The sequence below is a fragment of the Triticum dicoccoides genome, chromosome 6B, assembly GCF_002162155.2.
Source record: "Triticum dicoccoides isolate Atlit2015 ecotype Zavitan chromosome 6B, WEW_v2.0, whole genome shotgun sequence".
NCBI classification, from domain to species: domain Eukaryota; kingdom Viridiplantae; phylum Streptophyta; class Magnoliopsida; order Poales; family Poaceae; genus Triticum; species Triticum dicoccoides.
The window spans coordinates 284,213,003-284,229,210 of record NC_041391.1 but is presented as its reverse complement, the minus strand read 5'-3'; the positions used below and the strand labels follow the sequence as shown (position 1 = coordinate 284,229,210).

Genomic DNA, 16,208 nt, shown 5'->3' with positions numbered 1-16,208 from the left:
TAGCTAAATGGAAGCAACAATCTCTTGATGCTAGAATGAAACCTGACCCCGCTTTTGCTACTTCACCTATTTGTGTTACTGATAAGGATTATGAATTCTCTGTTGATCCTGAGATAATTACTTTGGTAGAATCTGATCCTTTTTATGGCTATGAATCTGAAACTGTTGTGGCACATCTTACCAAGTTAAATGATAGCCACCCTGTTTACTAATGATGAGAAATTTCGCTATTATTATATCTTTAAGATATTTTCATTCTCATTAAATGGTGATGCTAAAACTTGGTTTAATTCTCTTGATCCTGGTTGTGTGCGTAGTCCCCAGGATATGATTTATCACTTCTCTGCTAAATATTTCCCTGCTCATAAGAAACAAGCTGCCTTGCGGGAAATATATAATTTTGTGCAAATCAAAGAAGAGAGTCTCCCACAAGCTTGGGGGAGGCTTTTCCGATTACTTAATGCTTTGCCTGATCATCCTCTTAAGAAAAATGAAATACTTGATATCTTTTATAATGGACTAACCGATGCTTCCAAGGACTACTTGGATAGTTGTGCTGGTTGTGTTTTCAGGGAAAAAACAGTCGACCAAGCTGAATTGCTATTGAATAATATGTTGACTAATGAAAATAATTGGACTCTTCCTGAGCCAGTTGAGCCAACTCTTGAGCCTATACCTAAACCAACTCCGAAGAAGAGAGGTATTCTATTTCTCAGTCCTGAAGATATGCAAGAGGCAAAGAAATCAATGAAAGAAAAAGGTATTAAAGCTGAAGATGTTAAGAATTTACCACCTATTGAAGAAATACATGGTCTTAATATACCGCCTGTTGAAGAACCATATTGTCTTGATAACCTGACACAGGTAGTAAAGGTAAATTCTCTCTATAGATATGATAAAGTTGAAATCCCGTCTACTGAATTCCATAGCCCATACTTAGATGAACTTGATGACTTTATGGCTAGACAAGAAAGTTTTAATGCTTATGTTGGTAGATAATTAAAGAATAATGCTTTCGAGATAGGACGCTTGAGTGATTATATGGCTAGAGTTAAGGGTGAACTTAAACTCATTAGCAAATATGCTTCTATGGTTCCACTCAAGCTGAGCAAGTACTTAAAGCTCAAAGTGATTTGCTCGATGAATTAAATAATAAACAAGATTTTGTTGTAGAGTGGCTACTAGAACTGGTAGAATGACTTAGGAACCTTTGTATCCTGAAGGCCACCCTAAGAGAATCGAGCAGGATTCTCAGAGAAATAATTTAGAGGCACCTAGTTCTTCTAAAAAGAAGAAGAAGAAAAACGATAGGACTTTGCATGCTTCTAGTGAACCTGTTATAGACACACATGAGAATCCCAATGATATTTCTATTTCTGATGCTGAAACACAATCAGGTGATGAACATGAACCTAGTGATAATGTTAGTGGTAATGTTCATGTTGATGCTCAACCTAGCAATAATAATGAAGTAGAGGTTGAACCTGCTGTTGATCTTGATAACCCACAATCAAAGAATCAACATTATGATAAGAGAGATTTTGTTGCTAGGAAGCATGGTAGAGAAAGAGAACCATGGGTTCAGAAACACATGTCCTTTCCTCCTAAACCATCCAAGACAAAGGATGATGAGGATTTTGAGCGCTTTGCTGAAATGATTAGACCTATCTTCTTACGTATGTGCTTAAATGATATGCTTAAATTAAATCCTTATGCTAAATACATGAAGGATATCATTACAAATAAAAGAAAGATACCATAAGCTAAAATTTCCACCATGCTTGCTAATTACACTTTTAAAGGTGGAATACCAAAGAAACTTGGAGATCCAGGGGTACCAACCATACCATGCTCCATTAAAAGAAACTATGTTAAAACTGATTTATGTGATCTTGGAGCCGGTGTTAGTGTTATGCCTCTCTCTTTATATCGTAGACTTGAATTGAATAAGTTGACACCTACTAAAATATCTTTGTAAATGGCTGATAAATCAACTGCTATACCTGTCAGTATTTGTGAGGATGTGCCTGTTGTGGTTGCAAATGCCACTATCTTAATGGACTTTGTTATTCTTGATATTCCCGAGGACGATAGTATGTCGATTATCCTTGGTAGACCCTTTTTGAATACTGCAGGGGCTGTTATTGATTGCAACAAAGGCAATGTCACTTTTCATGTTAATGGTAATGAGCATACGGTACACTTTTCGAGGAAACAATCTCAAGTTCATAGCATCAACTCTATTGGAAAAGTTCCAATTATTATTATTGGAGGTTTTGAATTTCCTCTTCCTACTGTCAAGAAAAAGTATGATATTCTTATTGTTGGGGATGTTCATATCCCTGTTGAGGTAACTTAGTGTTATTTGAAATTTCTCCGGCTCCATGTTATTCGGAATGAGCTTGTTAACAAGACTTGATCAACCTTGTTAGTGGATTCATTTTGATGATCATGAGATGGATGAAACTAGAAGGCACAACCTTCTGTAACATCTCTTTACTTTCTGTTATTTAGAATAAATAAAGTAAAAATAGTATTATCTGTCTGTTTTCTGAATTATCCGTGCAATAAAAAAATATCTCGAAAATAAAAGTGCTCCAAATGCCCTGCAAATTTAGTATGTTTTTATGGAATATTTGAGGATTTTAGGCACTGAAAACACTACAGGGGGGCAAGCACCTGGCCACGAGGGTGGAGGGCGCACCCACACCCCCTGGGCGCGCCCCCTGTCTTGTGGGCCCACGGTGGCCCCCCTCCACTTATTCCTGCACCCACACACTCCATCTTCTTCCCAAAAAAATCCACATCCAGCTCAAGCACGAGTTCTAGCTCATTTTGCTGTGATTTTCGATCTCCTTGCTCAAAGCTCCATTCACAAAACTGCTTTGGGAGATTGTTGCTTGGTATGTGACTCCTCCATTGGTCCAATTAGTTTTTGTTCTAGTGCTTTATTCATTGCAAAATTTTGCTGTATAGGTGACCCTATTCTTGAGCTTGCATGTCAAATTTATGAGGTCCCAAGTAATTCTAATGCATGATATAGGCTCTAGGCAGTAGTAGGAGTAGTTTCTACCAATCTTGTTTAGTTTTATTCACTTTTATTTTGAAGTTACTAAAAAGTTCAGAAATTTTTCAGAAAAAGAAATATGTCTAGGAGAATGTACCAAGGTGGTTCCTCAATAAAGAAAGGACCTAGGCGTGCTATGCGTGAGCAAGACGATGAACCACCAAGGGATGCCGAAGTACGAGCTTGTGAGTGGCCATCAGACGAGTTTATGGTCAAAGCAGGCATTAAGGATGAATTTGACGCATATGTGCGTAATGTCGATCTTGAAGACTTCTTACAAGATAAGTGTCCTCAGTACTATCAATTGACTGATTCATTCATAAGAAGGTTTAAATATAAATCTTCACGTAATTCTCAGAGTGTCATGTTTGATATTTATGATAAATCTTACACCATGGACATAGAAGATTTTACAACTGCTTGCAAACTCCCGCAGTGGGGCAATGTTAATGACCCCCACAAATCTTAATATAAAGACTTTCTAGCTAGTATTACTGTGGGAGAATCTAGGGATATAGCACAAGCTATCATAGGGAGCATTCATTTTCCTGCTATACATTATTTTTCTCTCTTCATTGGTAGATGCATTAACGGTAAAGATGAAGCATGTCACATGTGTGTCCCTGATCTTTGTATCCTCAAGAGTGCTGTGTTAGGTAATAAAGATTACAACTTGGGGGGCAATAGTTGCACATAGGTTGCATAATAATGGTATGTATGGAGATTTATTTGGAGGGATTTATGCGAGTCGTGTTGCTAATTATCTTGGTATAGCCCCACGAGAGGGGATATGGAGTTGCTTCCAGCTTATTTAGATTATGACGTGATGGTCAAACATCGTTTTCTTTTGGGGAATGAACAATTCCTCCAGTATCGACTAATCTTTGACAGATGTAGCTCTCTCCATGTTACTCTCCCTGCTCCTTCCCTTTTTGATTACCAGGCAAAATGAAGATATGTTGTTACCAGGGAGGAGGCAGCTGAACACGAGAGGAGAGCAGAGGCGGCTCGCCAACATGCCGCAGCTCAGGAAGCATTTGCTACTGCATCCCAGTACGACCCCAGTTATAACTACGGATATCAGCCAGGCTATCCTTGACATTAGACCAACTTAGGCCAAAAGCCTAAGCTTGGGGGAGTACGTATTTCTCACCGACTTTACATTCATGTTCACACACTATTCTAGTTGTCGGTGCTCATACTCTTTCATTGTATTATCCATGCTAGTTTAATTTATTTTTCTAGCTTTCTTCTTGTGTGTTTGATAAACCTTAAGAAAAACCAAAAAAATAGTTAGTTTAATTTCCATGCTTGTAGTAGAAGTTAAAATGAAAACCCAAAAAGATTTCTCGTTCTTCTTCTTGCTTGTTGGGAGCTTTCCCGTGTAAATAGTTTTATTTCTTTCCTTTCCTTTGGGGATCGAGAGTAGAAGACCATATTGAAAATGTTTAGTGGCTCTCATATGCATGATTGTTTATTTAACTTAGAGCCCATATTTCTTTGTCTTCTCTCTTGAGTTGAATGCTTGCAGATTCCATCTTAGTCCAATGCACGTGCACTATTATTATTACACACACCGTTCGGTGGTGCAAGTGAAAGGCAATAATGACGATATATGATGGACTGATTGAGATGAGAAAAGCTGGTATGAACTCGACCTCTCTTGCTTTTGTAAATATGATGAGTTCATCGTTCCTGATTCAGCTTATTATAAAGTAAACATATTTGCAATAACATTTAGAGATTATAGTTGCTTGTGCCATGCTTAATTAGCTATGAGTTATAATGGTTTACCTTGCGTGCCAACATGCTATTAAAATGATTATGATGTGGTATGATGGGATGGTATCCTCCTTTGAATGAATTGAGTGAGTCGACTTGGCACATGTTTACACATGTAGTTGAAACATATCAACATAGCCTTCACGATATTTATGTTCATGGTGGATTATATCCTACTCATGCTTGTACTCGGTGTAAATTAATTTTAATGCATGTTCATGACTGTTGTCGCTCTCTCAGTTGGTCGCTTCCCAGTCTTTTGTTAGCCTTCACGTGTACTAAGCGGGAATACCGCTTGTGCATCTAAAATCCATGAACCCCAAAGTTGTTCCATATGAGTCCACCATACCTTCCTATATGCGGTATCTACCTGCCGTTCCAAGTAAATTTGTATGTGCCAAACTCCAAACCTTCAAATTAAATTCTATTTTGTATGCTCGAGCAACTCATGTTCCAACTAGGGTTGTCTGTATCTTCTATGCTAGTTGGGTTATTCTCAAGAGGAGTGGACTCCGCTCCTCATTCACGAGAAAATGGCAGTAACCGGGATGCCCAGTCCCATGATCAAAAGATCAAAGCAAATCAATATAATTAAACAAAACTCCCCTCGGGCTGTTGTTAGTTGGAGGCACTCGTTGTTTCGAGCAAGCCATGGATTGATGCTTGTTGGTGGTGGGGGAGTATAAACTTTTACCATTCTGTTTGGGAACCGCCTATAATGTATGTAGCATGGAAGATATCGCCATCTCATAGTTGTTGCGTTGACAGTGAAAGTATGCCGCTCAAAATGTTATTCATCTCTATTTTAAAATGAGCTCTGGCACCTCTGCAAATCCCTGCTTCCCTCTACGAAGGGCCTATCTATTTACTTTTATGTTGAGTCATCACCCTCTTATTAAAAAGCACCCGCTGGAGAGCACACTACCATTTGCATTCATTATTATTAGTTTATACTGGGGTATGACTTGACTGGATCTCTTTTACCATGAATTACAATGTTTAGTCAGTCCTTGGTCTTTAAAGGTGCTCTGCATTTATGTTTTGCAGTCTCAGAAAGGGCTAGCGAGATACCATCTTGTTATATCATATTATGATTGTTTTGAGAAAGTGTTGTCATCCGAGTTCTATTATTATTGCTCGCTAGCTGATTATGCCATTGATATGAGTAAATGTGAGACCTAAGTGTTATTGTGAGTATGGTTAGTTCATAATCTTTGCTGAAAACTTGAATGCTGGCTTTACATATTTACAACAACAAGAGCAAATAGAGTTTGTAAAAGTTTTTCTTTATCACTTTCACTTTATCAACTGAATTGCTTGAGGACAAGCAAAGGTTTAAGCTTGGGGGAGTTGATACGTCTCCAATGTATCTACTTTTCCAAACACTTTTGCCCTTGTTTTGGACTCTAACTTGCATGATTTGAATGAAACTAACCCGGACTGACGCTGTTTTCAGCAGAACTGCCATGGTGTTGTTTATTTTGCACAAAACAAAAGTTCTCGGAATGACCTAAAAATTCACAGAGATAACTTTTGGAAAATATAAAAAATACTGGTGAAAGAATCAAGGCCAGGGGGCCCACACCCTGTCCGCGAGGGTGGGGGGCGCGCCCTCCCCCCTGGGCGCGCCCCCCTGTCTCGTGGGCCCCCTGATGCTCCACCGACCTCAATTCCAACTCCATATATTCCGTTTCACAGAGAAAAAAAATCAGAGAGAAAGTTTCATCGCGTTTTACGATACGGAGCCGCCTCCAAGCCCTAATCTCTCTCGGGAGGGCTGATCTAGAGTCCGATCGGGGCTCCGGAGAGGGGGATTCGTCGCTGTCGTCATCATCAACCATCCTCCATCACCAATTTCATGATGCTCACCATCGTGCGTGAGTAATTCCATCGTAGGCTTGCTGGACGGTGATGGGTTGGATGAGATTTACCATGTAATCAAGTTAGTTTTGTTAGGGTTTGATCCCTAGTATCCACTATGTTCTGAGATTGATGTTGCTATGACTTTGCTACGCTTAATGCTTGTCATTAGGGCCCGAGTGCCATGATTTCAGATCTGAACCTATTATGTTTTCATGAATATATGTGAGTTCTTGATCCTATCTTGCAAGTCTATAGTCACCTATTATGTGTTATGATCCGACAACCCCGAAGTGACAATAATCGGGATACTTCTCAGTGATGACCGTAGTTTGAGGAGTTCATGTATTCACTATGTGTTAATGCTTTGGTCCGATACCCTATTAAAAGGAGGCCTTAATATCCCTTAGTTTCCACTAGGACCCCGCTTCCACGGGAGGGTAGGACAAAAGATGTCATGCAAGTTCTTTTCCATAAGCACGTATGACTATATTCGGAATACATGCCTACATTACATTGATGAACTGGAGCTAGTTCTGTGTCACCCTATGTTATAGTTATTACATGAGGAATTGGATCCGACATAATTATCCATCACTGATCCAATGCCTACGAGCTTTTCACACATTGTGCTTCGCTTATTTACTTTTCCGTTGCTACTGTTACAACTACTACAAAACTGCTATAGTTACTTTTGCCACTGTTACCATTACTATCATACTACTTTGCTACTAAATACTTTATTGCAGATACTAAGTTATCCAGGTGTGGTTGAGTTGACAACTCAACAGCTAATACTTTAGAATATTCTTTGGCTCCCCTTGTGTCGAATCAATAAATTTGGGTTGAATACTCTACCCTCAAAAGTTGTTGCGATCCCCTGTACTTGTGGGTTATCAGTCACACAGACCATGCCCAACACTCATGGTAAGTCTTCACATGTGACTTCCAAACCTTCATATACTTGGTCACTCAGCGATCCACAATTCCTCTTGGATGCTCAGACCATGACGCCTAACCGTCTGGAGGATACACAGTCCTCAAAGGTAACAAGCGTCGGTTCCATACAGGAACAATCTCTTCAGTGATGCTCAATCACTTTGGGTTTGTAGGTGTTTGGGTTTGGGATTTGGGTTTTCCTCACTTGATGATTTTTGCTCAAAGTCCTCGAAGGATGGGATGCTCTCAATTGACAAGTGTCAGTTTCTCTCGGAGCAGCCAACCAGCTAGTGGTTGTGGGGGGCGGCTATTTATAGCCTAGGGAGCAGCCCGACATGATAAGACATAAATGCCCTTCAATGATATGACCATTAGGTGGTAGGATATTTTGGGCAGCTGGCGCGTGGCACATCAAAGGTCGGATTTGAGGTATCAAATTCCCCAGGGCTATCATGTTCCTCACTGTGTAGGCAATCCGCACTGGCGAATTCCTAACTCGTCAGTCAGAACAAATTCCTCAGAGACCAGAAGATCTTCGTCTCTGTCACTAAAGAAATTGACTGAACTAATATGAGATTTCCAATGGCTTCACTCGAAAGGATTGGGTAGATGTAGGATTTTGAGATGAGCATCACTTGGAAATCAGTCTCTTTAGTATTACCTCGACCCTTTTTAACAGTACGGTGTTTCCTATGACTCAAGAAAGAGAAAATGAAACTACGAAACAAAAGTCTTAATGCTTCATAATCCTCGCATGAATATCCAAGTCTTCAAGGTCACACCAATTTCTTCACTTTCAAAGTCTTCAGGAGAACCAAAGTCTTCAGCTGAAGACATTCATTTTTAGGGGTCGACTTTCACTGTAAATATCAAACTCCTCATCGACTTATAGAGCCTGTGTACACTCACAAACATATTAGTCCCTTAACCTATAAGTCTTCAATACACCAAAATCACTAAGGGGCACTAGATGCACTTACAGGGTTAAAGAGGCTGGATGAGAGTGTTTTGAATTTAGAAGTTTACATGGAGAGACTGCTAATCGGTGGGTTGCTATATATGGGCTTATGGGGGATGAGGTCGTTTTGATTAATGATAAAGACATATTGAGATGGAAACTCACTGAAAGAAACAAATTTGTGGTGAGAGATTTGTACATATTCCTGGAATCCTCAAGCATCATGGGCTTTGGAGGCATTTGGAAGCTGAAAATTCCCCACAAGATTAAGGTGTTTCTTTGTCTGATGCTAAAGCAGAGTATCTTTACTAAAAATAATCTTGTTGGAAGAGGATGGACTCGTAAATCACAATGAGGAGTGTCATTTTTGCGGGATCAACGAGAGTGTCGATCATTTGCTCTTTAGATGTAATATTTCTAAACTTGTTCGGCAAGTGGTGATATTTTCTTTGGCCCATTCAAGCCTCGTAAAAGGAGTGGCTCATATGTGACGGGGACCTGGTTGCACTCCTTCCCTTGAAATCGAAGACATTTGGGTTTGAGTGGGGGGGCACAGTTACTGTTTCCTGGGCAATATGAAAGACTAAAAATATGGCTTGTTTTGTAAAATAATCCTGATGTTCCTTCTATTGTGGTTTTTTATTTGTGCTATTATCTTAACCTGGAGTATTTCGTAAATAAGCCAGGACCGGGAAAGAACTGAGGACGAAACAATAAAGATCAAGATGGTTATGGAGAAAATCTACACAAGGGAGCATGGTTGGAACCCAATGGTGAGGAGTATTGCACTTTCTATTTCTAGTTGTTCCTCCCTCAGTGTTTTCCTCTGGCCAATTCCTTTTGTTTTCTTCTGGTTGCATGGGGTTTGTTGGCTTGTATTTTGTAATAGCATGTTTCCTTCAACATGCCCTAAGAATGAAAGGATTCTTTGATAAATAGTGTTAGTGGATCCAAATTTTTGTTACTGGAGGTAGTGACGCTATCAAAGTCAATGATGATGTATGCCATTACTTTTAGATGAAAAAAGGACTATGCTAGGGTGACTCCATGTCTCTAGTGTTATTTAAGATTGTTGTTAACATGTTGACTATTCTGTCTCGTCATGCCAAGTAGGACGGACATATTGTAGGAGAAGTGCCACAACTATGGATGGTGGACGCTCTATTCCTTAATATGTCGATGCATTTTTTATGAAACATGACCCTGATATGGCTCGCAACCTAAAAGTCTTACTTTCAACGTTTGAGCAAATGTCGGGTCTTAAACTTAACTTCTACAAGAGCGAATTGTTTTGATTTGAAGAAGCCAATGAGGTGGCGACATATTACGCTGACCTATTTGGTTTTGCGCAAGGTGATTTCCTGATTAAATATTTGAGAATTCTGATTCATCATTGGCGTCTCACTAATGCAGAGTGGAAACATGTAGAGGAGCGCACAAAGAAGCGGTTGAGAAGTTTGAAAGGCAAGTTGCTCTTTGTTGGAGGACGACTGGTCTTAATCAACCCTGTCCTCACAAATATGGTTCTCTATATGCTCTCTTTTTTAACTCGAAATAGGTGTCTTGCAAAGGTTGAATTATTTCAGATCCAGATTTTTTTAGCAAGGAGACAATGAAAAGAAAAGGTACAGGCTCGCCAAATAAACCTAGGCTGAAAGACAGAGGCTAACTTGGTATTCATGACCTACAAGTAAAGAATGATGCCTTACTTTGTAAATGGTTGTTCATACTATTAATGCGGATGAAGTTTAGAAATCTCCGCTGCGTAATATGTATGTAGGCGAAAAAGATGTGTCTCGGGCCCATTACATACATGGGGACTTGCACTTTTGGGATGGTCTAATGACAACAAAGAAACACATTTTCCGCTTCGGTTCCATTGCGATAAAAGACGCTAGGAGATTCGTTTCTGAGAGGATAAGTGGCTAGGCAATGCAAGCCTCCAAGAATAATATCCAACTTTGTATTGCATTGTTTGCGATAAGAATGGTACTATTGCGCATATGCTCAGTTCATTCCCATTGAATATTTCTTTCATGAGAGATTTGATTGGCTCCCATCTTATGCCATGACAAAATCTTTTACCCTCATTGAATTTGATTAAGCTGACACAAGTATGGGATGTGTTTTGCTAGAATCTCACTGCATCTGGATTCTTCATAGTCGACTCTATGCATTGTGTACTCACACATTCAGAGGTTCCAGAGGATAATAACAAGAAAATTTGAGAGACGAAGATTTCACTAAATGTTAAAATATTTATCTTTGGAGGAGAGTTTTGCTAACCAAAGACAACCTCGCCGGTCACAATTGGCAAGGAACAAAAGATGTAGTTTTTATACTCATGACAAGACAATCAGACACCTCTTCGTATAGTGCAAGTTTGCACGTTTTACGTGATCAGTCATCCAAATAGATTCCAGTTTGTATTCGCCAGACATGTTGCCAATATCTTCGGTCATCGGTTGGATGGTCATCCAAATAGATTCAAAGCACTAATAAGAGTGGAAGCTTATGCCTTATTATGATAGTTTTGGCTACATAGAAATGATTTGGTTTTTAATGGCAAAAACTCTTCTCCTTTGCAGGTTATTTTTCGTTATACATGCTTGCTTCATAAGTGGTCTACGCTACACCGAACAGAGTATCAACTGTTGTTTAATGTGGTGTGTATGCGGTTAGAGCGGGTGGCGAGGGAGTCCCCCAGATGTTGGTAGCAACATAATCTTCAGGTCGGTCCACTATACTCTACTGTCGCCGATATGTCGATATTTTATTTTCTTTTGTCAGACTGACGACGTTTGGCTGTGTGCATCTCAGTTTTTAGAGGCCAGGTGTTGGTCATCATGCATTCTACCAGTTTGATGCTACATTATGAATAAAATGTCATTTATCGTAAAAAAAACTTGTATTTGCTGCACTAAGCCTGACTTGTGCGCCTTTTGTTTGTTTTGAGGTTGCTTAGCACATACACGATGTGGTAGTCTGTGTGCCTTTTGGACCTCATGTAAGGCTCGTTTTTTCAAAGAGAAAAATAATTGACCAAAGCATAGAAGATACGAGCAAGCACCCGGCTGCGTTCCTGATATTGTATTACTATCGCTTTTTTGTAGGAAGAAGAGGAAAAGCACAAAGGAAATAGTACAATGGTAGGTAGAAGACCAGCAAGCAAGTCCTAGTTTATTCTGCTCCCGGTCCGCATGCTCGGCATATACAACTCGCCTTCATATAGTACTATAATCAAGCAATGTACTTACACTGGTATATTACACCAAAAGTGGATACAGGAATCTTCCTCGCCGGTTGTGAACATGCGCTGCCTGTCCCGCTCCGGCACCAACCTGTTTACGGCCAAACCGAGCGAGATCACATGTGCAACACACACAAAACCTTTCAATGCAGCATCATTGCATGATGCAACGGCTTCCTGAGCCACCACCCTAGGGGACCGAGGGAAGCAGTCAGCATTTCCGTGTTTGCCAGCACACTTTTCTTGCTAGTCATGGGGAAATTCGTGAATACTCCCTCGGTTCTCAAATATAAGTATTTTTAGAGATTTCAATAAGTGACTACATTCGGAGCAAAATGAATGAATCTACACTCTAAAATATGTCTACATACTCCCTCCGTCCGGAAATACTTGTCCCGGGATTTGATGTATCTAGATGTATTTTAGTTCTAGATACATCCATTCGTATCCATTTCTTCGACAAGTATTTCCAAATGAAGGGAGTACATCCGTATGTTGTAGTCCATTTAAAATATCTAAAAAGATTTATATTTAGGAACGGAGGGAGCATAATGCATGATATACCATGTGTACTTGTATATTCAACCAAAAACGTTGTATATTCAACCAAAAACGTGACTAATTGTGACGAGAAAACAAGAGCTACCGATAGTGTATTGTGGGTTTAAAACGGTTAACACCAACGGGGTGATTATACGAGCCTAGAGCATCTACAACCGGACCTCATACCCGCCCCAAACGTCTTGATGGGCTGCCCGGCCAGTATGTGGACGTGTTTCGCTACCCAACCGAGTTCTTATAGCCAGCCCAAATGACCGGACTGATCGACACTCCCTATACTATGCTCATATCTGAGTAGATATGAGGATACCTGGGCGCGGACGCCACGTCAGACTGATCGATAGGGCCCACGTGGAGACACAGAGAGACCACTAGATTGGCGGGCGCCTCCTCTGCTTGACATCGTATGGCGCCGCTTTGACATGCTGCACGAGGGAGCAAGGCCGCCTATTTAAGCCGGACGGCGACAACCGAACCCATCCTACCCCATTTCTTCCCCTTTCTCCTCTCCGCGCCACCACTTTCAGTATGTCGCCCTCTTGCCATGCCGAGGCACTGGATCACCACCTACTCCATACTCACTCCGGAGCGGCGGCTACGGAGGAGATCCGAGCCAGACTTGCTACTCGTTTCACTACCGGCCTGCCTCCGAATTCGCCGGAGGGGGAGAAGGAGGATGATGAGGAGCAGGCGATGGAGGAGGGGGAGCAACCACCGGAAGCGGAGCCCCAGCCCATAATGGAGGAGGCGGAGCCGGCTGCAAGCTTTGCGATGGAGGACGCCATAGAGGAGTACGATGTTGTGCAAGCGGCGAAGATGGTGGCTCAATCCGCCATCCACGAGTCCATTCAGGATGAGGCCTATGTAGAGGCCAACCGCGCACTTCATCCGATAGCATAGGGTGAAGATCGACGAGCTCATCACCTCTCGTTCGGACAACGACAGCATATGTACGTAGTACGTAGGTTTTCAGTCGGCATGACTATTATGGATTTAAGGTATGAAGTTTGAGGTTCATTGATGTAACAGACGATTTTAACGCGGGCGTTTGGTACAGATTTTGCTACCTCCGGATGCTCTTACAATGCAGCAAGTTCACATGTCTTAAAAAAATTAAACACAGTATAGATGCAAGCGCTCATACACACGCGCATACATTCACCCCTATAAATGCACACGTGCACACCCTATACCTATAAACATCTTCGAGAGACTGAGTTGGCATATAATCCTAGGATTTACTCCCTCCGTTTCTAAACATTTGTCTTTCTAGAGATTTCAACAAGTGACTACATACGAAACAAAATGAGTGAATCTACACTCTAAAATATGTCTATATACATTCATATGTTGTAGTCCATTTGAAATCTCAAAAAAGACAACACGGAGGGAGTATAATGTAAACACCAGAATTTGAATCGTGTTGGGTTGAAAATACCACTGTCCCTCTAATCATCCAACTATGGATCGGTTGGTTCGCGGCTTTAAATTTTGTTGGTTCGGTTTTGGGGTATTTGTACGAGAGAGAAAATGAATTACCGCTGAACATGACCGCGCCTCACGATAAGGGTGGCACAGGCTGAGCTGAGCGCGGCAGCGACCGAGTTTAACACGGCTCAGACTCATTCGTAGCGCGGGGTTACTCCGCGGTCAGCGCTCCGTCGCCCGCCGCTCGACGGCCGAGTCCGCGGTCTACACGCGTCCGGTGTTTACCCGCGTACCCGTTTCGCACCCAAAACAACCTTCCCCAGCCCTCCATCAATTAATCACCTGTTCTGTTCCTTCATCAAGTAATCATGAAGATATATCTCAAGATATGTTCACACAAATTTTTTAAGTAATCATGAAGATATATCTCAAGATATGTTCACACAAAACTACTACTGTAATTGAGATGCAACTGCGTGTACGAAGCAAACTGAACCCAGGCTTCCATCATCCTTTTTCTCATCTTACGACGAAAGAACATGACAGGTGGTTTTATGTACACAGGAAATGCAAAGGTAGATCGACACCAAAGCGTAAATCATCTACTGCTACTCCTAATTGGCTAACAATCCATTTGCACACCAGGAGTCAACAGCCTGCCTGCCTGCCAAAGCAACCAGACACCAACGGCAACCCAAGAAAGAAGCAACAGGACCAAGCAAAAGCAGGGGACGGGGACGGGCTGGACTAATCTAGCTCTGGTAACTAATCGAGCACGGCGGCGAGCGGGCGTCGGGTCGGCCGGTCGGTGACCGGTCAGTAGGAGTAGGCGGTCCTGTGCACGGAGCGGTCGCGGAGCATGCCGCGGTACAGCGCCTCCCTGTTCGCCGGCATCCGGTGGTCCGATCCCGTCACGCTTCCCCTGCACGTCGGCTCGGCCGCTGCCGGCGACGGCGGGGGCGCGGAGGAGGACCTGGTCGCGGGGGGCGCGCCCTCATTGTCGATGACTCCCTCCGCGAAGCGCACCCGCTTCTCCCCCTTCCGCCGCAGCTTCCCACCGCGCGGCCGCTTGTCTGTTACGCCAAGAATCAAGAAAGCTCCGTTAGGATCCCGTGCACAGAGAAGAGGAAGAAGAAACGTCAAGAGATCAGCAGCGACCTACCTGAGGAGGAGGAGGAGGAGGAGGAGGGGGAGAGGCATGGACGAAGGGACGCGGGGTCGTCCGAGGCAGGGGCGTCGTCGTCGAGGCTGGGCTTGGCGAAGCGGCGGAGGGAGAAGAGGACGAGGGAGCCGGAGAGCGCCATGGCAGTGGCCGCGGCGAGCGCGCCCATGGACGAGGAGGAGGAGGAGGACATGGTCGTGGTCGTGGCGGGGTGGGTGAGCGTTGAAGGCTGGCTGGCTGGCTGGCGGGTGGCTGACTTGACTCGTGGAGTCCTGGCCTGTTTCGGGTTCGGTGCAGGTTTGGTTGGAGCGCCGGGGGCGGCACTGCTGTGCTATATAGGGCGAGGAGGGCCGCATGTCTGCGGGAGACGGGTCGCGGTGTTTCGGCTCGACACAACACCTCCGTTTCGAACTGTTTTCAAAAATAATATCTCCGTTTCGAACTGTTTTCAAAAATAAAATCTCCGTTTCGAATTCACACTTGGTATGATCCGCTCATCACGAGAGGCGCTAATCCTTTTCTTTTCTGTAACAGGAACGGGATGACGGACAATACCAGTACTACAAGGTAATAACTTCTCATACAAGACATAACGTGGGATGCGTTGTTTTAAAAGGAAAGGAAAATACACCTAGCGTTCTTTTTCTTTCGTGGGTGAAAAGGGATTATTATTGATCATTCAGGAGCCAGTTCATTCTTAAATAGGTCACAGATATCACCTGGACCTGCCATGCGGCATTCAGTTCTATCAAAGGAAGCAAGGTAATGACTTATGCCATTTTGCTCTCTACGTACATGCATTAACTTAACTAATCTCCCTTCTTCCATGAGCCTCTTAATCTAGTCCACAACCATGGAGTAATAGGACCGATCTCTCTCTCTCTCTTCCTATGATCATGCTGAGAGCAACAGGGCAGCCTATTTCCACTATGATAGGTTGCTGCCTCCATTGTAAGGCAAGGGTCAGGTCCTCCATACGTGCAAGCAGTTCGGCCTCTAGGGGTTCCGCACATGACCTCAGCTCTCTGCATGAGGAGAATATGATCTCGCCAACACTATTGCGCAGAATCATACCCGCTCCAGCCGTATTAGTCGATGCACAGAACGAGCCATCGACGTTGAGTTTTGTCCAGCCTGCAGGCGGAAGTATCCATCGAAGTTGTGGCCCAGCCGCAACAGGAGCATGTGATGTGGGTATGGT

At 42.7% G+C, this 16,208-nt stretch overlaps 1 protein-coding gene across 1 annotated transcript; it reads right to left on the bottom strand.

The window, feature by feature from the left end:
* Positions 1-14,318: 14,318 nt before the first annotated feature.
* On the bottom strand, positions 14,319-15,295 carry LOC119320085. The gene is made up of 2 exons (XM_037594216.1): positions 15,008-15,295; positions 14,319-14,918 (listed from the first exon to the last, which is right to left on the bottom strand). The coding sequence occupies exons 1-2, from the start codon at positions 15,198-15,200 to the stop codon at positions 14,662-14,664; spliced, it is 450 nt and encodes a 149-aa protein (XP_037450113.1). The 5' UTR covers positions 15,201-15,295; the 3' UTR covers positions 14,319-14,661.
* Between the last annotated feature and the right edge of the window lie 913 nt (positions 15,296-16,208).